Source organism: Musa acuminata, chromosome BXJ2-10 (assembly GCF_036884655.1).
Source record: "Musa acuminata AAA Group cultivar baxijiao chromosome BXJ2-10, Cavendish_Baxijiao_AAA, whole genome shotgun sequence".
NCBI lineage: Eukaryota > Viridiplantae > Streptophyta > Magnoliopsida > Zingiberales > Musaceae > Musa > Musa acuminata.
The window spans coordinates 17,822,139-17,846,020 of NC_088347.1; the positions used below are offsets into that span (position 1 = coordinate 17,822,139).

General features: G+C 39.1%; 3 protein-coding genes and 1 long non-coding RNA gene across 5 annotated transcripts; 3 read left to right on the forward strand and 1 right to left on the reverse strand.

The window, feature by feature from the left end:
- The first annotated feature begins 483 nt into the window (after nucleotides 1-483).
- On the forward strand, nucleotides 484-2,049 carry LOC103999635 (noroxomaritidine/norcraugsodine reductase). The gene is made up of 5 exons (XM_009421435.3): nucleotides 484-807; nucleotides 893-1,100; nucleotides 1,179-1,395; nucleotides 1,482-1,588; nucleotides 1,680-2,049. The coding sequence occupies exons 1-5, from the start codon at nucleotides 710-712 to the stop codon at nucleotides 1,854-1,856; spliced, it is 807 nt and encodes a 268-aa protein (XP_009419710.2). The 5' UTR covers nucleotides 484-709; the 3' UTR covers nucleotides 1,857-2,049.
- A 1,760-nt stretch (nucleotides 2,050-3,809) lies between these two features.
- LOC135624348 (tropinone reductase homolog At5g06060-like) lies at nucleotides 3,810-5,468 on the forward strand. Its single transcript, XM_065127847.1, has 5 exons — nucleotides 3,810-4,102; nucleotides 4,211-4,418; nucleotides 4,545-4,761; nucleotides 4,838-4,944; nucleotides 5,110-5,468. The coding sequence occupies exons 1-5, from the start codon at nucleotides 4,020-4,022 to the stop codon at nucleotides 5,284-5,286; spliced, it is 792 nt and encodes a 263-aa protein (XP_064983919.1). The 5' UTR covers nucleotides 3,810-4,019; the 3' UTR covers nucleotides 5,287-5,468.
- Nucleotides 5,469-5,526: 58 nt separating this feature from the next.
- LOC135581958 (uracil phosphoribosyltransferase-like) lies at nucleotides 5,527-12,313 on the forward strand. Of its 2 annotated transcripts, XM_009421438.3 has the most exons (12): nucleotides 5,527-5,921; nucleotides 5,993-6,082; nucleotides 6,155-6,233; nucleotides 7,284-7,342; nucleotides 8,334-8,411; nucleotides 8,561-8,642; nucleotides 8,861-8,909; nucleotides 10,458-10,519; nucleotides 11,403-11,470; nucleotides 11,552-11,607; nucleotides 11,683-11,730; nucleotides 11,908-12,313. In XM_009421438.3, the coding sequence occupies exons 1-12, from the start codon at nucleotides 5,670-5,672 to the stop codon at nucleotides 11,957-11,959; spliced, it is 975 nt and encodes a 324-aa protein (XP_009419713.2). In that variant the 5' UTR covers nucleotides 5,527-5,669; the 3' UTR covers nucleotides 11,960-12,313. The 2 variants fall into 2 exon arrangements, with proteins under 2 accessions (XP_009419713.2, XP_064983918.1); XM_065127846.1 differs by lacking the exon at nucleotides 8,334-8,411.
- On the reverse strand, nucleotides 10,982-17,264 carry LOC135624349 (uncharacterized). Its single transcript, XR_010491650.1, has 4 exons — nucleotides 16,958-17,264; nucleotides 16,629-16,668; nucleotides 16,433-16,511; nucleotides 10,982-11,578 (listed from the first exon to the last, which is right to left on the reverse strand). It is a non-coding gene; the product is annotated as an uncharacterized LOC135624349 (long non-coding RNA).
- Nucleotides 17,265-23,882: the final 6,618 nt, after the last annotated feature.

Sequence of the window (23,882 nt, forward strand, 5' to 3'; positions counted from 1 at the left end):
CATTATTCATTATAAAATTGTAACAATCTCAATGTCAAGATTTCAAAACACAAATCAAAGCTAATTAAAAAGAAAGGATCCTATCTCTTTTTGATTATCCTTTCCTTGATATCATCTCGCTACATATCTCCCCAAAAGGTAAGTAATAATTTAATTTTTATTTTTAATTTATTTTACATTTGCTTTCACACATAAAAAAGTAATATAATATTTATTTCTTATAGTTGACATATAAAAATGGAATGTAAACTATTTACTTCCTAAATATCAAATCACTGATTAAGAAATAAATTAATTAATAAGTTAATTGATTAGTAGAATTCCTAACTTATCCAAATGATTAAGGAAACCAAATTTAATCATTTCCTTAACTATAATACATAAATATAGAAGTTAATAATAAAATAATATATTATTTATAGTAATTAATTTATGTTAAAGGGAAAAATTATCGGTGATTACATTTCCTCCCGTGACCGAACTGATGCAATAATTGATCTACTCCCAAGTGGTCGGCATGATGTGGGGAAGACACCGAGGCAGGAGAGCCACCGAACGCTCACCAACTCCCTCCCCCACAAATGGGTGATCTTTTCTCTGTTAATGTCACATCGTTCGTGAGTCTATAAGAAGACCAGTCTGGTGCCCGTCTCTGCGTGTCTTACGCAAGAAGAATCTAGTCTCCTTCGACAAGAAAGAGAAGACAACCATGGCGGGTGTGCAGAACGGCAATTGCAGCAGCTTCGCCGACAGATGGTCTCTGGTTGGAGCCACGGCTTTGGTCACCGGAGGCACAAAAGGAATCGGGTACTCCCTCCTTCCTATCTCAGCCTTCGTATTCTCTGTCTCCAACCCAAGATGAGCCTCGATGACATTCTTCTTCTTCTCCCAGGTTCTGCATAGTCGAGGAATTGGCTGGATTTGGGGCAGCCGTGCACACCTGCTCCAGGAACGAAGCGGAGCTGAACAAGTGCTTGCAGGAATGGAAGAAGAAGAATTTTAAGGTCACGGGCACCGTCTGCGACGTCTCCTCTCCGGCCGACAGAGAGAGGTTGATCGAGGAGGTGAAGACCGTCTTCGATGGCAAGCTGAACATCCTCGTAAGCCCGCGACCACATCTTCTGTTCGACGAAATGACGATGCGGAAGGATTGATTTACCGAGTCCTCGTTTGTGCAGGTTAATAATGCGGGAACGGGGTATCCGAAGCCGGTCACGCAGTGCACGCCCGGAGACTACAAGTTCATGACCACCACCAACGTGGAGTCAGCCTTCGCTATGTGCCAATTGGCTCACCCGCTCCTCAAGGCGTCGGGAAGAGGCAGCATCGTGTTCAATTCCTCCATCTCCGGCATCATGGCTTTGGAGTTTCTATCCATCTATGGGATCACCAAAGGTAATACATAGTAGCGGTGGACGTGAGATGTATGTGGATTTGTCTCTATGGCCGTCGTCCTCAGCTTCTGCTTGGGCTTCTTCCAGGAGCACTGAACCAGCTCGCCAGGAGCCTCGCGTGTGAGTGGGCCAAGGACAACATCCGTGTCAACAGCGTCGCCCCCGGTGCCATCGACACCCCGCTCATGAAGCCCGTAAGCCCTCCCTCGATTCTTAGCCGCACACTAGTTGCAGTTCCCCATCCGAAACAGCTATCGATTTCTTCTTCTCCTTCTTCTGCAACAGGCGTTCGAGAACAAGGAGTTCGTGACAAGGGAGTCGCACAACGTGCCGCTCGGTCGCCTTGGCGTGCCGGAGGACGTGGCACCGGTGGTGGCCTTCCTCTGCCTCCCCGCCGCTTCCTACATCACCGGCCAAGTCGTCGTCATCGATGGAGGTCGCACTGTGAATGGTTACTACTAGAAATGCCCAAACAGTGTGTGGAATTAATTACATGTTTGCTGAGTTCAACCACGGACTGTAATAAGCAGATCACATCGTCTTGCAACTTCCATTTATCTATGCAGACTCCATGGATTTGTAACCTTATGTTCTTACTTGATTCCATTTCCTGTGTTCTAATTACAAAATGATGGTGTCATTTGCTGGTCTCTAATTCGAATGTTGTCTTAATCAGATAGGCATTGTGGTGGTGAGTTCTTTTTCGTTTTCTATCAAAAGAAAGATGAGAGGTGTGAGATCCACCTGCCTAATTATATAATAGTAGAATGGATTTGCTCCACCGACCAGTATCTAATCCTATAATGATGGAGTGAATTCCATCTTCTCTGAGTCTCAACACTCCCAAGTTTCCAATAAGAATCTTAATTTGGAATCATTATAATCATCGAGTCAGAAATGAATCATCCTAAACCTAGTGGATTGATATCCGAATTAAATATGATTTAAAATTCATGTATAAATCATCATTTTAAAATGGATAACTACTGTTTGTCCCAAAAACTTGGGACTATTAGAAGTGGATCTCCGAACGGAGAGAGGAAAGATCTTCTAGATGAATCGAATCACCCTCATGTCATGTCATGTCATCATCTCCCACTCACCGACTTGATGAGCAAGTCAAACATAGATCAATCCAACAAAATTGATGGGATGTTAAAACCAAGGTTTGCCGTATCAGACTGTACCGTCCGGTACGGGGGGTACGTACCGGTCCGACAGACCAGCGGTACACGGACCGCTCCGTACCGTACCGATACTGTAGCAGTGCACAGTGCTCGGTACACGTGAGTGTACCGCTCGGTACACCTGGATGTACCGAGCGGTATACCGTACCGTACCGGTACCGAGCCCGGGTCGAAACGCCGGTACGATATGGTACGGCGAACCTTGGTTAAAACATTATCTAAAAGAACAAGTCACACTTCAAAACATTGGGTATGATTGTAGGTTGGTGAACCAACTTACATCCATGCTCATGGCGTTAGGTATACCATCACTTTTGTCTGGGGACAATGATAGAAGCAATATCATCATTAATTTATTTTCTAAATACGAGATTTAAATTGGTTGGTCCATGATTGCACGATTGATTAATCGTAATAATTGATGTAATAGTTTCTTTTATTTTTATTTTTAAAGATACTTTGATCCATATTGCAGTAGCTTATCAACAACACATTGGACGTATTCTTATAATTGAAAAAAACATACATTACTACTATATATTCTTATATATATATATATCCACTTTCAAACATGATTAATATTATTGTTTTTGTTTTAAAAATATAAATATGTGAAATATGAAAAACTTATTTTTTTAGTCCTCGATATGTGACATATCGAGGTATATGTCAAATTAAACATATACCTCGATATGGATGCTATGTTCTTATATATATGATGCGATGGGTCCCATCTTCCCTTATTCTATTGTGATGACAGACAGTGAAATCGATCAAGACAATGTGCCATACATCCACCATCAATCAATTGATTCTGGGAACTAATGAGATCTTATTAATACAAATCTAAGTCGATTTTTTTGTATGTAAATTTCTTAAGCTTGAACTCATTAAAATTTTTGGGTCAAACATTAGCTCCTCCTAATTTTGACCAAACTTCGAAACATGAATATGTCGCGTTCAAACTTGGATCCACGGCGGTGATGCGTCCTCACCAACCCTAACAACGATGCGTCCACAGCAGTGCTCCAGATTTGTTCGGTGGGCGGTCGCAGCTTTCGGTGGCTTTCCTCCAACCACCGAGACGAACACCAGCCAACGTCCGACACTTGCGGCAAAGCGATTGCTTCTGATATCTTCATCGCAGGAGTCCTAATCCTCCATCTACCGTCCCCTTGCATTTTGCATCTGCTTCTCCGCTATCTCAGACTGTGGCTGACAGATTATTAGTTCTCGAGGCGCAAACAAAGTCTTCTAAGCCCTAATTATTGAGCCTTACCAAACGACACAAGAAGAAGACGAAGCGCCATGGAATCCCTACCGACTCCCCCTCCCCAATCCTTTTCTCTCTGACCGTTCTCTCCCCCTTCTTCCTGACTTCTTGTGTATAAGAACGTTCTCGTTCGTCTCTCCGTGGAAAAGTAGTGCTAAGAAAACCATGGCGGACGGGGAGAACGCAGCGGGTAGATGGTCTCTTCTCGGAGCAACAGCCTTGGTCACCGGCGGCACCAAAGGAATCGGGTACTAACTACTATTGCTATTACCGCTGCTGCACAAAGAGCGTGCATAGAATCTGCTATGTTCTTTGCTGAATGGTTGACCTAAAGATGCACATCGTTAACCTTTCAGGCATGGCATAGTGGAAGAATTAGCGAGGCTCGGAGCAGCCGTCCATACCTGCTCTCGGAATGAAGCCGATCTCAACAAATGCTTGCAGAAATGGGAGGCGGAGGGGTTCAAGGTCACGGGATCCATCTGCGATGTCTCATCTCCAGATGAGAGAGAGAAGCTCATGGAGAAAGTTAGGTCCACCTTCGACGGAAGGCTCAATATATTGGTGAGTGTGCCGATTTCCTTTCGTTTAATTCTGCACATAGATCTGATATAGAGATGGATTCAACAGATATCTGTGTCTCCTCTTCCGACTCACCAAAGCTGGTTTCTGGTGCTCCCATGTTCACAGGTCTGCAACGCTGGAACAGGCATCCTGAAGCCGGCTACTCTTCAGACCCCGGAGGACTACAGATACGTGATGAGCATCAACTTGGATTCTGCTTTCCATCTGAGCCAGCTCGCCTACCCTCATCTCAAGGCTTCAGGAAGAGCCAGCATCGTGTTCATCTCTTCTGTCGTAGGCTTCATGGCCGTGGACTATTTGTCCGTCTACGGAGCCTCCAAAGGTAGGTACTTGAAGATATGTGTGCGCTATCAGATTCTTTGTGAGCTCTTCAAGATGTGCATCACCTTCTTCTCCAGGAGCACTGAACCAGCTCACCAGGAGCCTTGCCTGTGAGTGGGCAGGGGACAACATCCGAACAAACTGTGTTGCGCCTGGAACCATCAGAACCCCACTCACCGAACAAGTAATGCCTTCCCCTCTGTTTTATCTCAATTCCTCTCTCGACCCATCTTGATCTGTCTGCTTCTTTGCGTTGCTTTGATACCTGAGACAAGAAGCGAGTAGAACACAGAGTAGCAGTTCGATTCGAAGGTTGTGTGACACAATACAGTTCTTTGGATGAAAACAGGGACTTCAGAACGATGATTTCGTGACGAAGGAGACGCATCGGATCCCGCTCGGGCGTGTGGGAGAGCCAGAGGAGGTAGCTGCTCTGGTGGGCTTCCTGTGCCTCCCTGCTTCCCGCTACATCAATGGCCAAGTTATTTGTGCTGACGGCGGCCGAACTGTGAACGGCAACATATGATCGACCCACAGTTGCTGCTGCTGCTGCTTTCTCCTCTCTGAGAGTTCATGCTGAGATGTGGTTGTCATGGTTGTCGTAATAAATTTACTGGCTGCATTGATGTTTGCACAACATTTAGTCTGACAAAAAACAGACCCTATAATGCATGTGACTGCTAAGCTCCAATAATATGAGGTTTTTGATGCCGTTTGTCATAATTTGACACATTAGTTTATTTAACTCAAATTAGTTCAATAAACTCTTATATGGAAATCTATATGAGTAATATTCTTTTTCTAAAATGCTTGAGCTCAAATAAGAGGGATTTACAATGAAAAAGAAAAAAATGAAGGTTAAAGGAATTAATATGAGAAATAAAATATTTCAGGGACCAATATGCAGTTATGCATCTCCTTTTCCGTTTCGATCGGTTTGTCGTGCGCTCACTTGCCACTATCTCCCTATCTCTCTCTCGACTCAATAGCTGCTACGGTGGACCAATCGTTTGTCGATCCATGGCCGGAATCGCAACCACTCCGCTACGGTTCCCGGCCGTTACCCCGCGTATCTCGGCGACACTCTCACGCCGGCGTATCGCAACGACTCCGCGCTTCTTCTCCCATCCTTCCGCTACTACGACACCCCCTCCGCTCAAGGTACGCCCCTCATCTGAACCCTGGGTTTTGGAACCCTAATTTACCCTCCGTTTCCCTGTCCGGAACTCTAGATGTCGACCCGGAGGCTCCCGTTGGGCTGCTCCGCCGCGAGACCCGACACGGCGACGGAGGAGAAGCCCGTCTCCGATGAAAGGATGCTGGTTAGATCTTGTCTGTTTCTCCTCGTCGGACATGTTCTGGCCTCTGTTGTAATGATTTGAGTTTGGGCGCAGGTCTTTGTTCCGCCGCACCCGTTGATCAAGCACTGGATCTCTGTCCTCAGGAACGAGCAGACGCCTTGCGCCATCTTCAGTGAGTAGCTCCGGACGCCTTTTCTTAATCCTGTTGAATTGGTTGTAGCAACTTCTTTGGAATGATAGCCAAAGCGTCCTTGAATCATGCGTGTGCATTTTGTTTTTGGTTGTTGATCCTAATAAGGTACTTGCCCAATGCCTGATTGTGTTTTTATTATTTATAACCCCATCCATATTAAAAATTTTAAATATTCTTAAGTTATCTCTTTGTAAATAAACATATATATCCTCAATTTATAACTTAATTCTAATAAAAAAAAATTTCACTCCTTATATCCCTTTTCTTCCCCCTTTTTCCATTCTTTTTTTTTCTTCTTCTCCTCCTCCTCTGCGTCGGATGAGGTCGGCGACAATGACGTCCGCAGCCAGCAAAGCCGGCGGCGACCGAGGGGGGAGTGTCGGTGGCAACGAGCGTAGGCTAGGAGTGACGAGCAGTGGGGAGAGTCTACAGGGTGCACAGGCAGGCTGGAGGCGATGATCGACGACAAGAAGCAGTGGGGAGGTAGGCTGGGGGTGGTGATCAGTGACAGCGGGCTGTGGGGAGAGTTGGCGGCAGTGACCGATGGGGAGAGTCGGCGGCCGGAGGGTGCAGGTAGGGGCTGTGGGGAAGGAAAAAGAGAAGGGTAAACGCGGAATTAGAGGGATTGTGAATAGTAAAATATTATTCTACTAATTTTTTAAGAGATTGTGAATATAAAAAAGGAGCTCTAAATAGTAAGTAAGCTCCTTCACTCAATAGTTCAATAGTCAGAACCTTCTTTTGTTTTCCTTTTTAATTAAAGCTTCTGAATAATGATACTACATTGCCTGATATTATATATAACATGCTATATCCAGAGGACAATATGACAATACCTTCATTTACTTTATTGGAGCCTTAACTGCAACTGCTGATGTTTCTAGTGGCATTATATCGCATTCAAAGACTTAACTCAGAGGCTTTGATGAACGAAAACCTTTTTTGAAGACACTTTATTCAGATTCTTTTATTCATTCAAGGTCAATTCAAGAACTGCTAATTGTACCTTGGTAAATGTTATTTTTCCAGAGAGCGCCATGGCAGAACTTGGGAGATTGCTCATATATGAAGCATCCAGAGACTGGTTGGTAAGTCTTTACTGCTGCTGGCTACTTGTTATATAGCTACAGCCAATGATTTGCAGATAATCTTTAATCTATTGACTGGTATTATTTGCATAACTAGTGCTGTCTCAAAGAATTACCTAACGAAAATCACAAAATAAACAAAGACATGGTTGGTCTGTCACAATTTAGCATCTGGCTGGTGAATTTAATAGAAAAAAATTAACATGCTCATGGCGCTACATTTTCTTATTGTAATCTTTGTACAAGGTACAAGCCTCAAATACATAAGAATTGTTTTCTTGTCCCTAGCAAGATTCCTTGCTGGATTGGTCTTCTGTCAATGTCATATTGTGAATCTAAAAGCATCTTTCACAATGTAAATTTTTCAGGAACTTTATTTGTTGATCTTATCATGTTTCTTCCATTTCTATCTTAACAACGATCAACCAACACCCGTTGTCATGCCAAGCCATGTGCTTGAAGATATCTGATGCATATCTTTACATGTTGCATCTGTGCTAGTACTTATTGTAACTGCATAGCTAGTTCATGGCATTGTCCATGAGGAGCTTGTTGGGGCTTTTTGCTGTAGCCTAATGATATTGTATCTATGCATATACATAAAAAGAGTGCATAACCATCTTCCTATTTTAGGTTCATAAGCTCAACTGGAATTATTTCTAGTGTTTTCATTAATAAATGCTTCTTATTACCACATGTGAAAGTCTAAGGTCTGATACTCTAGATTAGTTCAGACGAGCCAGCTCAAAAAAAAAAAAAAGTCTCTGCTCATTTAATTTTGGAGTTTAAGTATTCATGATGTCTAAAATGTAGCTGCACTAGTGTTGATAATCAATATCTTTTTGGTTGGTTACACTCAACCAGTTGAGCAATTACATAAATTTGGTAAATCTGTTTTTTTAACAAAATGTTATGCCATTTGCAAGCTATTATGTCAGCCTCCAATCTTCTGTCCATTATTAGCCTTAGCTATAGTCCTTTTTACTTGCAGCCTACTATCAGTGGGGAGATACAGTCACCAATGGGTGTTGCTACTGTTGAGTTTATCGATCCACGTGAACCTGTGATGGTCTGTAAACTTTTTTGATAACTATGCAGATGCTTTACTTTAGTAAATAACATGATCTAGTTTAATTTACTTACTTTTCTAATGGTTTGGTGGCTTGAAAAGTTAATCTGCTCTATGTTTACTTATGAATGGTTTTTATCACTTATCAGATTGTACCTATCTTGAGAGCTGGTCTTGCTCTAGCAGAGCATGCCCCCTCAGTTTTGCCAGCATCAGTAACGTACCACCTTGGTGAGGAGAAATTACTGAATATCTGAAAGTTGCTAATTATGATGCTTGCTTAATCATTTAAAGGTCCAGATACTAGGCAACAACACAATGTTGTTTATCAATGTGTAACAATTTTGGCCTCTTGTCTTGCTTATTTAGTCTCGAATAGACTTCCTTCATTTGGCTGTTGTTACTATGCTTTGGTTGTATGATAACTTTTCTTGTTACTGTACATGAAGGCATGCACAGGGATGAGACCACTCTAGAACCATCAGTATATCTCAACAAGTAAGAACATGTTGTCTTTACATTTTTAGTTGAAGAAAAGACATCTTTTGCATGTTATCTAGTATGATATTTTTCTTACTCTCCTCTTTTTGGGATGTTACCTTTGTCTTGCTTCTACAAGCTATTTTATCATCGTGTGCTTCAATGTGGTGGTCTTCTAGGTTCTGTTTATCTCCAAGTATGATAGTTAACATGAAAATCTCTTAGTTAACTCTCGTAAGTGCACTCGTCATGCAAGGACAATGATATGAAAATTCTGAACATGTAATTCTTAACTTCTGGACTGATTGAGTCTTGGAGTCGTTGGTATTAATTACTTGTAAGTATCCATTATTAGGTCTAGTTCTTATGTTATACATGGACTTTAACATATGCTCTTTTTGTAGCATTTGTTGTTTCAGGTCAGATACAGATGATCTTGAAACTTGATGTTGTAGAGCAGAAGTGTGTGGGTCTTTAGTACAAAATTAGTTCCCAACAATGATGAATATAGAGCCCAAAGTTTGCTTAAATTTTCTATCTAAATCTGACTTGATGAAGAATATAACTCAAAGGGACTAACAGCATGATGGCATATGATTTGATGAATACTTGCTTAAAATAGGAACTAAAAACTAGAAAAAGAAATCTTTTAAAATATGAAAGAATACATGTATATGCACACACAATTTAGACGCTTGATCTGAACTTATGAAGGCTTATCATCAACCACCTTAAACCTCATGTTCCTGCATCACTTGTCTGCCATTGTCATGTATTCTTTCAAATAGTGGTAGGAAGCAGACCAAGATTATGACATGCCTTGCGTCCTCACATCCCCATATTGCTTCTTAAATTGTCATTTAGAAATCTCATATAAAAAGCACGCAATAAATCTACAACTTAGCAATAGAAACTTATAGCTGACAGGTATACACGAGGGGCAACTAGTATATTACTTGAAGACTTAGGTGATGTTACTCGACATTTTGAGTGTGAGCAAAGGAGGATAAACCTGCAAATGTGATCTTTGTTATTGTACACTAAAAATAGATTGATTATATGTTGTTCGCTATTATTACAGTGTGTCGTGACCGGTACTGGTCTGACAAAAGACCCATATTGAACCATATGATTCAGTACCGATCAATATTTTATCATTTTGCTGATTTTTTCAGCTGGTACCAAGCGAGCTCGATATACTGTCTGGTTCATATATAACATACTGTTGTGGTAGATTATCAAAATTGATGCTTGACCAAGATCTAAAACCTTGATTTGTTTAATGTCCATTTTTCCTTATGTAACTTCTCAAGGAAAAGGAAACGAGAAAACTCTGCTTGTTTGCTTTTTCCCTTGTAAAGGAACCCAGAGTTTTCACATTGCTCATTTTTTTGTTAGAAGATTTCTCGTGGAAGTTGCTAGTAGTCATTTTAGGCATCCCTAATTACACAACTGAGGGAACTGTCAATTGTCTAGCCATCAGCATATAGGTTAGATAGACATGTTATAATCAGCTGAGAAATAAATCAAGTGGAAGTTAAAAGTTTGTTTTGTATTTTGTTGCAGCTTACCGGATAAGTTCCCGGAGGGGTCACGAATACTTATAGTGGATCCTATGCTCGCAACAGGTATCTTTCTTTCTTGGTGAAGCAATTATTTTTTTTGTTATATATCTCCATCACATAATGTAATGTAGCTCTACATGTTTCTGTGTTTAGTTTTTAGGTTAATAAAAAAGCAGGCACCATATTTTCCTTGTTGTTCCTCTTTAATTTAGTTCATATGATTTATTAGTCAAACCATTGCTTTCTACAGTGTCCATCTTAATTGACAGCTTAATACATCATTGAAAACATTCCAAGTCATCTACCAAGCAAGAAAAATCATACATCCTTAAGCACAGTCTGATTCTAAACTTGTAATAATTTATCAACTGTTCTGTATCAGTTGGCACCCTAATATTCCTGCCTAGCATAAAATGCATTCTCAAAGAAAATAAAACTCCATAGGTATAAAGTTATTCAAGCAGACTCATGACACTGTTATTGGTGGAGTTCCGAAGCTAGGTGGTAAGTGGTATTGTCCTCGAAGAAAAGCAGAATAGGGACCTCTTTTGGAAGGCTCTTTATGATACAATTCCATAGGTATAAAATAAAACTCCATAGGTTCTCTGCTATCTAACATTTTCTATGTAGTTAACAAATGTGGTCTATCATTCTGTTCCACAACTAATTGTGCCTTTGAAGTTTACTTTCAAAAAGAGGGAGATAATTGATTTTCAACTTGACCAGTGAGCTCTGCTGCTGGCCTCCAGCATACCATGTATGTGTGGCCAACTGTTATTTGTCAATGTTAGCATGTTTAGGGAAAATAATGCCTGACTAAAATTTTTCCTGGCTTTAATACTTTCTTTTGCTCAAGACAGACTTTTTCTTGAGTGTAACTATGCACTTCAAAAGTGCTTAGCAGTTGTGCCTGTGGCCTGATTTATGGCATAACTCTGTAATCCAGGTGGTACAATAGTTGCAGCCATTGACTTGTTGAAAGATCGTGGAGTTGACAACAAGCAAATAAAAATCGTAAGTGCCTAAAGCACAATCAGTTTTATTCCATCTTCATATTCGGTTCTCATGTCATCGACTCATACATGCTCTTTATAGATATCTGCTGTTGTTGCACCTCCAGCACTGCAGAAACTTAGCAAGAAATTTTCAGGGTAAGTAGATATAAGTGCTATAGAACGTAATTCTCTATTACATATTAGTTCACTTACAAGTGTCTTTTTTCCCAGGCTTCATGTATATGCTGGAATGATAGATTCAGTTGTAAATGAGAAAGGGTAAGTAAATCTTCTGATCACTATGTGCTTATTACTATTCCCACACCAAAGGGAAAAGCACCTAAAAGGATGTACTAGAACGTGTCTATACGGTTCTTTGCTAGCATCAAATAAGCATGCACTCCATTTCTCAAGTTCGAGTGCTATGAGTTTTAATTTACTGTGTTTTATCACCAGGTTCATTATCCCTGGATTGGGAGATGCCGGTGACCGCAGCTTTGGTACCTGAAAGTTTGCACGCCACGATTCCTCTCTCCTTTTAGGAAATGGCAATGGTTCCCGACGAGATATTTTGAGGATTTCGGGATTGGGAGATGCCAGTGACTGCAGCTCTGGTACCTGAAACTTTACATGGCACGATTCCGCTATCCTATTGGTAAACGTATGATACTTACATCATTTTCAGGATTTCTGAATATTTTAGATCTCTGTTTTCACCAATACTTTACATGTTACCTTCGAGGGCAGAATGCTTAAGGTTTAGATCAGTTTTGTTTCCGGGAATGCATAGAAGTAAAATAGTTTGAGAAATTTTGGCAATTGAAATTTTAGTGGTTCTTTCAGCATATTTATAATCATAAAATACTGGTCCCTTTGAATTGTAATGTAGGAATACTTGTGAGTGGTAACTTTGTACAGGAAAGCTATCACATGCTGGGCCTTTTGAATTGTGATGTAGGAAGGAATACATGAAGGCGGTACATTTTTCTGGACATAATAAAGAACAGATAATGAATGATGCATTCTAATTTTGATAGTATTCATCCTGAATAAGAAAATAAATCATCGAAACATTTAAAGATACTTACTCATCATTGCAGTCTATAATTATAGCTCACTATAATTGCACGAAATTAGGTGATCTGAAGCTTGCATGAAGCATTGTTGCAACACAATGCAACCAATTAATATGGGACTTATCAAAATATTTATGCCTAATAACAGACAAATGCTAAATTATAGTTACCTAGCGGTCCAATGCTGAGTGCCCAAAGCACTGTAAGGAGGCTACAGGAGGTCAGTCAAAGGATGCAACTAGCTGCAATGGAAATTAGGACACAAGGGAGATTTATGGATCAAGTGTTTTGTCATCGAATTAGATGTTAGGAGTTTCAGGATTTCCTAGCTGAGAATGTCAACACAGAAACCCAACGAGGCTTTCCACACATATTAATTAGCTAGTTGGGTTTATAGGTAAATCAAACGAGGCTCTTGCCATGTATGGCATCATATATGCCTCTTGCATGAGGGTGCCTTTGTTGGACGTACTAGTTAGTCATTGTCAACGTGATACTTTTAACATTGAAGAGAAGCTTGGTCTCCTTCAAGAACATTGTATAATCAATATCAAAATTTTCAACATGTCGTGGTATTTGCAGCTAATTGTTTAGATAATTGATGTCCATGGCATGACATGTGTCAGTAATGCACTGAGATAGTAGATGACAATCAGCACACACAGATCTAAACAAGCTTTGTGCCAAATCCACATGATCAGCAACCCTCGAGCATGGATTCACGCACTTAAGTTCATGATTAGCATCCTACAAAGATACCTTCATATATATATATATATATATATATATATATATATATATATATATATATATATATATATATATATATATATATATATATATATATAACCGGAGAAAACAATGCCCAGTCCATGTCCAACCATTTGTGCTATTCAATCTCTTTCTTTGTCAACCCTACATTCCTTCTCGTCATATACTACTTGCTCTACTCTTGCTTATGTAGTCCTTCTCTTTATTTGTTGGCTCAAATATATTTAGAGGTGATCATGACTTGAATATTCCCAGCATGAAAGCTGCTCATTAGAGTTGACTAGGTCTCGAGACTCTTCCTTGGTCTCGAGATCTTTCAAACATGACCAGATATCTCTTCAACTATTATCACCCAAGATTTGTTGGTGCATAAAGGTATTCTGGTCAATTGTCATAAATTCTTGAATGGATCACGATGAATCATGGGCTTTTATCGCTGGCTAATCCTATCCAATGCCAATTCCAAGCATCATTGTCAATCTAGAAGCCTAATTTTATGATTCATGAAGGATGTTATTTATATTTTGTTAACGGACACACAAAAAATATTCAAGATAGCTCTCGAAAATAATAAAAAAAAGTCTATAAAGCTCAATTATTTGAGACCAGTAACATGGAATTTTTTCCCATTGTTCGAGTTAATATCAAATGCAAAACTATATTCAAACTAATATCAATCAGATATCTTCTTGTTACTTCTAATATAGAATTTTTTAACTCATGCTTCTCCCACTCCTCACGCTAGTAATTTAGATACACTCACTTCATGCAACTAGTGTTTTTTAAAAATCTCTTTTACATGTAAACCCTCTTTTGATCCTCGATTGCCACCACCCCTACTTGTCCCCGATGCAAACATTGTTTTTCTAGTAATTAATTATACACAACTATCTTAGTAGTTTATATCTTATCTAATTGTCACCACCTTTTGGAATATTCTTTCTAATTGCTTGATATATTCACATTATTATTTTCTTATACTTAAGGGAAGGTGGTAGAGACATGATCGTTTTAACTATTCAGTGAAAATTGTGTTGAATCTCAGTGATAATGAACTAATCTATTTATTAAGATAAGTGATATAGGACTAACTACGATAGTAAAAAAGATAAAACAATTAAAAAAGAATTAAAGTTGGGCCGGAGTCAATGATTAGGCATCGAGCCGGATGACTCAGGGGATAGATCGAAGGATCGAACGATGCAGTTCGCCGAAAGCTCGCTGGAAGTTCGCCGGAAGATCGTCGGAATTTCACTGAGAGTTCGGTTGAATAATTGACGTGCCAGACAACTTAGATTACTTGTATCGTAATTATTTTAGCCTTAACTATCGTAGTTAGGACTTTAATTTGAGTTAGTTATGAGAGAAATCATACTAACTCAATTAGGAGCCAACTGTGTCCTTAACATGGTTAAATTGGGCCGGTTGGATGACCCATTCAACCACTTGAAGCCACCTCAGGTGATGGCACCACTCAGACTGGGCGATGGTACCGTCAACAGTTAATGCTGCCAAGCAGTGGTACCATGTCAGGCGGTGGTATCGTTAGAGCCCGATCTCCGAGGCTTTGTCAGGCGATCGTACCGCCCAGATTGGGCGGTGGTACCACCCAGTATCAATCTGCAGGCAATGGTACCGCCTAATAATGACGATGGTACCGCCAGTACCTTGGAAACCAAGGATGAGATACTTTTTAGCTCCAATTTTGAAGTTATTAGGGTCTATAAATACCTCACTCTTTCCTGCATGAAAATACACAAAAAGTGTGAACAAATGTCTTGAGATTTTAGTTGTAAAAGTGTTGAAAAAGTGATAAGTGTCCTTCTTCTTTAGCTTTGTGATCAATCTAATAGAGGTGTGAGGCTTGTAAAAGGTTATCTCCTCAACCTGTAAAAAGAAGAAAGTGTTGTAAGAGGATGGTTGGTCTTCGCCCATTGAAGGAAGATCGTTAGTGGACGTCGGTAGCCTCAATAGAGGAGGAATCGGGAGTAAATGTAAGTCACTACAACCGAACCACTATAAATTTGGTGTGTGCTCTCTTTTTGCTTTATTGTTATTCTCTGTTTTTAATTGCTTATTACGTTTACTTCAAGTGAAACACACTTTCGATATCAATTCCGATACGGGTTTTATTGAATCAAGCTTTTCAAAATCATTAAAGTTTTCTGAATCGATGAAACTTTTATCGTAAGCACTAATTCACCCCCCCCTCTTAGTGCCAACTTGATCCTAACAAATCGTTGTTTCTCAACGACGAAAAAATGTTCATGTAGCTAACCCGAAATAATTAGGAAACTATAATATGTAGTTTAGCGAGAAAGCAGAAAAAGAAAAATAATTTACCTGTAGGTGGAATAAAAAATAATAAAAATAAAATTCATAAAGAAAGATTTCATCCACTTGTACTGATAATAATGACAGTCATCTGCTTACAAAAGTGATCATTCAAATAGGACGATCAAGGGAAACCAAAAATCATGTTGACATTTGTTCTTAATTTCTCTCGGTGTTAGGCAGTGGTGGTGGCCTGCAACCTGTTGTTAGCGATGTGGAAGGAGATGTTATTGTGCTATAGAGAGGGAGCGGAGGGGGATTGTTGGAAGAGGTGTTTTAAAGCTGAGAGATGGATACAGACTTTGCAGTTAGTTCAGTTGGAAATGAAATCAACTCCAGCTAAGCCCCTCTACTATCTGTATGGTCTTTAGAGGTGACAGGCATGTGGTGAAAAATGGACACCGATTTTTTAGTCACTTGAGGTGGAAGAGGAAACAACTACTGGTAAGCTCAAATAACCAATATGGTCTTTAATCTTTTTATCACGTAGCCATTCTTAAAAGAATACTAGAAACCACTCAAAACAAAAGGAACTTCATAGTAAATGCACTTCCAGATGAAAAAACCAAACATCCAAGGATAGGTTATCAAGTGATGCTAAGAACTCATCTGCTAATGTATGTATCCAAATAAATAAATAACTTGCTGCATGAGATGTTCTCATATGCTCTAAGTCTATAACTGGGCTCTAATTAAGCATTTAATACTTATTTTCCAGTCAACATATAATAGAATACAAAAAATAATGTCAACTAGTCATGGTGTTTAAGCAATTTTAAACAATATGACAGAGACCTTACCTTTCATCTACGAATGCGATGCTTAGACCTGTGAGAAAGGCAACAACAACGGCAAGAGGCTTCGAAATAAACCCCATGGCTGCATTAGGAGTAAAAGAAGCAAAAAAGGGGTATTAGAAACATCGGAGCAAACAATAATAGCTGCACTATTATTAAGAATATAACCTAATCATGAGAAACGATTGAGTTCCCTTACCCGGAAGGAACATGATCAGAATGAAGTAATTGGTCCTTCGCTGCAAAAAGAATCGCCCGGAAGAGAGATATCAGTATGGCATCCTTCGAAATCAAGACAAGACAGATTCCAAACACTCGAGAATCCCACGAATCAGGTAACGTTGAGTCTACCCACCAAAAAGGGCACAAATAATAGTCATCGAGAAGGGGCTTATCCACCCTATTTGATGACTATTTGAGCACAAGAGCTTTCGCCGGACTCACAAGCGAACAACAATACCCTCACTAGAATTTTACAGCCGTAAGTACTAACAACAAAGTGAATTAGGTTCGGGATGGTGATCTTACTAGTAGAGGTTGCACTTGAATCGACTATTCCATTTGGAGTAGGATCGATCCGGGGAAGGTGAATCGGATGAAGAACTCTGAGTTGTGGAGGACATCGATCGGGTACACAACGATCACGTTTCCCCAATCCATGGCGGTCTTCTCTAACCGTGCTCTACTGATCGAAACACTAGAAATCGAGCCGAGACCTGAAATCAATTAGCCGCCGGGGAGGAAATGCTCTCAAGGCGACAGCGAGATTGGACGAAACGGCTAAAAATAGAGATCATACTTTCTCTTATCGGAGAATAAAGAAAGGGAGGAAAAGCAATGTTTTCGTGTTATATATATATATATATATATATATATATATATATATATATATATATATATATATAAGGCTTATAAAAGTGATAATCTTCCACTCCCAAGGAAGCCAATTAGGGTTACAGTTAGGGTTTGTTGAAGTGGTAGGAGAAGGTTGAGGTGGGTTAAGCATAAGGTCACAACAAGTAGTGTGGTGCCTCACTTTACCATATCTGAAGTAAATGTTAAGAATATTTTTAAAGGTAGAGATAGGAGGATCCAAATTTGATGCAAATACACTAAGGAATGATCGTTAAGAGATCGATGACACAATTATGAGCAACTTCGCCCGAGTTTGAGCAAAAGTAATTTGATAGATTTTGAGAAAGGTTCTTATTTTTGTAGCAATATTTAAAACGATGTTAGGTCTTAAAAATTGTAAGGAATGATTGAATTTGGGCCCAAATGGTGATAGACTTGGTTCTTACTAAGTGAGGTTGAAAACAAGGATTTCATACGAAAAGGACAATAAGGTCCTAAAAAAAATCAAAGGTTGTTAAGTAAAACGAAATTTATTTTTTTATAAGAACTAAATTAAAATTAGAAAAAAATTAAAAACTAATCACTACATCCGGACAACCGAAGGCAAGATTCCATATATTATGGATAATAGATTTTATGATTTTAAATAAAGAATACTAGTCATAGGCGTCCTACAAATCAATCACGTGAATAATAATATATATATGATATGACATGCACTTATTTTACTTATTATTATTCTGGTATTTTATCACTGTATATTTTTTTCATACATAAGTATATTATAATATCCATGAATCTATGCAATGAGAATCAGATCATGACGAGATCATGATAATGTGATCGATTCACCTCTAAACATAGACATTAAATAATTCTGGTCATAGGTTACTCGAGAGAGACATCGAGATAATTGAACATACTTGTGTGTTGTATACCCGTTCATATGATAAATGTGGTTGGTCTTATAGCTGCTCATATGGAGACACTAGGGCTATAATGTAGGTGCTCATTAGAGAATAAGTTTACTAATTAATCTGCTCACGGAATGTTGGATGATTGATGATACTTCATTGTCAAACAGCGATTCTATCGTCCGAATGGTATACTTGGTCCTTAGACTTGAGACACCAAGGATATCCTATATGAGTACACCATTTTTTGATTCCAAACTTATATAGACTTGGAAGTTCCAGATCCAGTACATCTAGTCATTGAGAGTGGCAGCCAATCTTACGAGGGCTATTGAGTGTCAATAGAGGATCATCCGCTCTCGGTATCATGAGAGAAATATCTCATGTATTCTTGCTCAAACAAATCCTTGGTCAAGGTCATTCGGATTAAGAGAGAAAGAGTTCTCCGGGAGAATCTGATTGGAGCGAGACTCGAGGAGAAACTGTATGGGTTTGACAGCACTATACTTGATTCGTAGTCTATAGGATATTAGATGGATGAGAGACTATAAGTATATGGTAATTGATAACAGATACGTCTAAAGGATTGGATTCCCCTATATCATTTGGGGATTATAGCGTAGTGGCCTAATACGTTTGTAGTCGATGAGTTGAGTGAATTATTATAGAGATAATAATTCACTAAGCTAGAAGGAGTTTAGACAGGTATGATTCATGACCAATTCGATATTGGGCCTAGAGGGTTATACACATATGATAGATAGGTGCTGTGATGAGTAAAGGTTCAGATTTGAGATATCCGATCTCCCTAGTGTTGAATCTCGGATTTTGATGATGAAATCAATTGATAAAGCTATGATCTAATGTGCGTTTGAATGATGCAGGACTAACCTCGATCAAGGAAATGAAATTCGATTAAAGTAGGAAGAATCAGACGTTGGGCCAGAGTAGAACATGTTAGAAGATTGGACGTCGAGCTAGAGGACTGGTCGACATGCCGAAAGGACTTTGTGCCATGAGTTCGGTCATCGGGTCGAAGGACCGGACATTGTGCCAAGGAGATCGGAAGTTGCGGGAGTCAACATATTGATTGGGCAATACGTCAAAAAAAAGGACGATGTGTTAAAAGATCGGACGAAGCATCGAATTAACAAATAACATGCAAGACAGCATATGATTCATGCTTGTAATCATGTGTGTTTAGATCGAGTTAGTTTATGCCTAATTGAGTCAATTTTGGGGTGAAACAATACTAACTCAATTAGGGCTCATTGGGCCTAAGTTGGAGCTATTTTGGGCCAAGTGGAAGGCCCATACAATGACCCTTAGTTGGCCTAAATAGTAGCACTGCTTGAGGCTTGACCTCCCAAGCTATCTAGGCGGTGGTATCACCTAGACACAGTCTCTCAGACTGTGTCAGGCAGTGGTATCGCCCGATGTTAGACTAACAGACGGTGGTACTGTCAGTTATCAGTTTGGTAAATGATGGTACCGCCTAGCACAGGTGGTGGTACCACTAGTACCCCCAAATCCCGAGGATTTAAATTTTAACTCTACTTTTTGAAGTCATTTGGGTCTATAAATACCTTAGTTATTCCTGCTTGGAATAAACAAGAATTAGAGTAGAAAGAGGGAAAGAATCATTGAGAAAAAATATTGTGTAAATCTCTCTAGTTAGTGAGTTTCTTCCTCTAGAGTTAGAAGTTTTTTAAGGGAGGAGTGAGGTCTAAAGGAGATGTGTAAAAGTTCTCTTCTAAGCCTATAAAAAGAAGAAAGAGTTGTAAGGGTAATTGATCTTCGTCCGTTCAAAGAAGATCGATAATAAAAGCCGATGGCCTCAAGTAAAGAGGAATCGGGGGTGGACGTAGATATAGACAACCGAACCACTAAAAAATATAGTTTGTATTTATTTTATATTTTTTATTTACATTGCAAACTGTTTTACTTGCTCATTACATTCTTACGAATGTTTTTAAGTTAATCATATTTCCGATATGGGCTTTATCGAATAAAAGTTTTGAATCGATGTAATTTTTACGAAAGCACTAATTCACCACTCCCCCTCTCCCCTCCTCCTCTTAGTGCTGAAACAGTCCTAACAGTTGGTAGCACTAATTCACCATGTTTTTTTCTCGATTGGTTTAACATATAAGAAAATGACTTTTATCGGTAATCTAGAGGGTTGCTTTGATTTATGAAATATTATTGAACTTGGTTTTCAAACATCCTCTAAACCTATGAAAGAATGAAATGATTTTGAAAAAAAATCTTCATTAAATGCTAAATCTATGAATGTTTTATTTTGTACTTTGGATAAAAATGAGTTTAACCGTATTTCGATTTGTGAAACTGCACATGACATTTTGCATACTCTTGAAATTACACATGAAGGCATAAGTAGAGTTAAAGATTCTAAAATTAATCTTTTGATGTATGATTTTGAATTATTTTGAATGAAACCAAACGAAATTATTAGAGACATGTACACCCATTTTACGGATGTCATCGATGGTTTGAAAGTACTTGATAAATATTTTTTAAATATTAAATTTATTAATAAAATTTTATGATCTTTATCTAAAAACTGAGATTCAAAAGTAATTGCTATTCAAAAAATAAAGGACTTGAATTGTTTTCCTCTTGAAGAACTTATAAGGTCATTAATGACTTATGAAATTACGTACAAGACATATGATGAACTTGAGAATAATCTTCCAAAGAATATAAAGAATATGACACTTAGAACAAAAGAAGACTAATCGAGCGAAAGCTGAAGTGATGGCGATGACTTTAAACTCCTAACAATAAAGTTTAAAAGGTTCATAAAATAATAATTAAAGATTAAAAATAAACTAAAAAAGAAGAGACCGTTAAAGAAAAAAAAATATTCAAGGCGACATGAGATGAATCGAGTGCATCCGAAGACGAGGAGCAAATCGATGAAAACAAAGTGGCAAACTTCACTTTGATGGCTCTTGATGATAAGATAAATGACTCACCCAAAATATCTTTACCTTACATTAAATGATTTATATAATGAATTTAAATTAGTTGGTAAAAATTATAAATTACTAAAAAAGATCATGCTTCTCTTTCTAATAAATTTAAAAAATTAAAAAATAAACATGATAATTACATATTAACTCCTTATATTAAATGTGAAGAATTAGATTCATACAAAAAGAAAATTTTACCATTGCAACAAACATTAGAAAATTTTAAAATTGGTAGTAAATCTTTAAACATGATTCTTGTCAATAAGAGTCATATTCGTAGAAAAGAAGGAATTGGCTTTGTGAGTAACACTCAACAAAAGGCAACAACTTTTGTTAAATGACCCAAATTATATGTTTTCCTTGAAAATAAATATAATTTTTGTGGTAGACATGAACATTTTGCTTATAAATATTTGTTTAAAAAGTATGGCTTGCATAAATTAGTTTAGGTTCCTAAATAAATCATAAAGGACTTAATGCCAAAAATCAAGATAGATAGATCTAACCATGAGAGACCCAAAGTTAAATGGATACCTAGAACCTATTAGGATCGAGTCGGCACTAAGAGATATAGTGATTTAGTGCAGTGGATAAAAACGTCGATTTTGAATATCTTCGTTCGATGAAAACATATCATAAAAGAGTTTAACTTCAAAGCGTACATAAGCGTAGTGAATGTAAAAATTCAGTTTGCAATATAAGGAAATAGCACGAAGGAAATGCAAATCAGATTTTTATAATGGTTCGATCGTCATGACCTACATCCACTCTTGATTCCTCTTCCATCGAGGCCACCGACATCCACAAGCGGTCTTCTTTCAATATGCGAAGACCAACCTCCTTCTTACAACTCTATTCTCCATTTGACAGGCTCAAGAGAGAACCTTTACAAGTTTCACACCTCTCTTAGAATGGACTATAAACTCTAAGAGATGGAGAGGATCACTCAACACTTTTCAAGCTTTTTCAACTCTTTTTTGTCAAGGATTCTTTCCCCCTTTCTATCCAATTCTTGTTACTTCATGCAGAAATAGCTGGAGTATTTATAGACCCCAAATGACTTCAAAATTAGAGCAAAAAAAAGTCTCATCCCAGGTTTCTCGAGTCCTAGTGGTACCTGTTAAGATCGAGAGCACTAAGAGGGGGGGGGGGGGTGAATTAGTGCAGCGGAAATCTTACAGCGATTATAAACCAAAAGCTGCGTTCGTTCAAAAACTATTATGATGCAAAAGCAAATTCTCAGTTTGTAACTAAGTGCAGTTTGCGTCTAAGCGCAGATTGCGTCTAAGCGCAGTTTTGCGTCTAAGCGCAGTTTACGTCTAAACTCAGATTTACGTCTAAACGTAGTTTTACGTCTAAACGCAGATTTACGTCTAAACGCAGATTTACGTCTAAACGCAGATTTACGTCTAAACGCAGTTTTACGTCTAAACGCAGATTTACGTCTAAACTCAGATTTATGTCTTAAACTCAGATTTACGTCTAAACGCAGATTTACGTCTAAACGCAGTTTTACGTCTAGACGCAGATTTACGTCTAAACTTTGAAACTCGTTTGTATACTCGCAGAAGGCAGTATGCAGTTGAAATCAAGACGTAAACGTGAACTGAGAACTGATGATTGAGCGAGGAAAGCCGATTTACGTCTGAATGCAGTTTTACGTCTAAATGTTAAAACTCGTTCGTAAAATTGTAGAGGATAGTTTGCAGTTATCAATAGGATCAAAATGTAAGTGTAAACTGCAAAGAAGCTCGTTCGTAAAAGCACGGAAGACAGTTCTGCAGAATCAAACGTAAACGTAAACTGTAATGTATGAAAATACGAATTTACGTCTGAATGCAGATTCGGAAGAACAGCACTTAGAACTTGTTCGTGAAAGCGCAGAGAGCAGTAGTAATGAAGGAGGTTTGCAGTAATGATAAAGTGCTCGAAAATAAACGCAAACCAGAGATTTAGAGTGGTTCGGTCAGCCTTGACCTACTCCACTTTTGGCTTCCTCCACCGACGAGGTTGCCGACGTCAACTAGGGGCCTTCCTTCAATAGGCGAAGGCCAAACTGCCCTTTTACAATTTCTCTCCTTTTGACAGGCTCAGGAGACAACCTTTACAGACCTTTCTCTCCTCACTTTACAACTGAAAACTTGAAGAACAGAAGGAGGAGACTTAAAGGCTTTACAACACTTTTGAGCTCTTAGAATCACAGAAAAGATCAAGATTTCGGTGTTGGTCTGTATCTTTTCAGTGCTGAATGGGTGGGGTATTTATAGGCCCCAACCCAGTTCAAAATTCGAGCTCAAAACCATCAAATCCCGGAATTCCGGGATCAGGCGGTTGCACCTCTTGACTGGAGAGGTTGCACCGCCTGGCAGAGCTCGAAGACTGAGCTCAGGCGGATGCACCTCTCTGTCAGGGGTGGTTGCACCTTCCTGCCAGAGCTCGAAGACCGAGCTCAGGCGATGCATCACCTGTCCAAGGAGGTTGCATCACCCTGCCAGAGCTCGAAGACCGAGCTCGGTGGTTGCACCTCTCGGCAGAGCTCGGAACTTGAGCTCTGGCGGTGCTACCTCTTGACAGAGGAGGTTGCACCGCCCAGTCTCACTTGGAGACTGAGCCGTGGGCGGTTGCACCTCCTGGCTGGAGCGGTTGCACCGCCCAGTCTCGCTGGGAGACTTAGCCTGGGCGGTTGCA

Bases quoted from the DNA above. Each gene is read 5' to 3' on its own strand.
- LOC135581958 (XM_009421438.3), top strand. From the start codon at position 5,670: ATGCATCTCCTTTTCCGTTTCGATCGGTTTGTCGTGCGCTCACTTGCC. The intron at 8,412-8,560 runs GTCTGTAAACTT...ATCACTTATCAG, and splicing joins ATCCACGTGAACCTGTGATG to ATTGTACCTATCTTGAGAGC. The intron at 8,643-8,860 runs GTGAGGAGAAAT...CTGTACATGAAG, and splicing joins ATCAGTAACGTACCACCTTG to GCATGCACAGGGATGAGACC.
- LOC103999635 (XM_009421435.3), top strand. From the start codon at position 710: ATGGCGGGTGTGCAGAACGGCAATTGCAGCAGCTTCGCCGACAGATGG. The intron at 808-892 runs GTACTCCCTCCT...TTCTTCTCCCAG, and splicing joins GGAGGCACAAAAGGAATCGG to GTTCTGCATAGTCGAGGAAT. The intron at 1,101-1,178 runs GTAAGCCCGCGA...TCGTTTGTGCAG, and splicing joins ATGGCAAGCTGAACATCCTC to GTTAATAATGCGGGAACGGG.
- LOC135624348 (XM_065127847.1), top strand. From the start codon at position 4,020: ATGGCGGACGGGGAGAACGCAGCGGGTAGATGGTCTCTTCTCGGAGCA. The intron at 4,419-4,544 runs GTGAGTGTGCCG...CCATGTTCACAG, and splicing joins ACGGAAGGCTCAATATATTG to GTCTGCAACGCTGGAACAGG. The intron at 4,945-5,109 runs GTAATGCCTTCC...GGATGAAAACAG, and splicing joins GAACCCCACTCACCGAACAA to GGACTTCAGAACGATGATTT.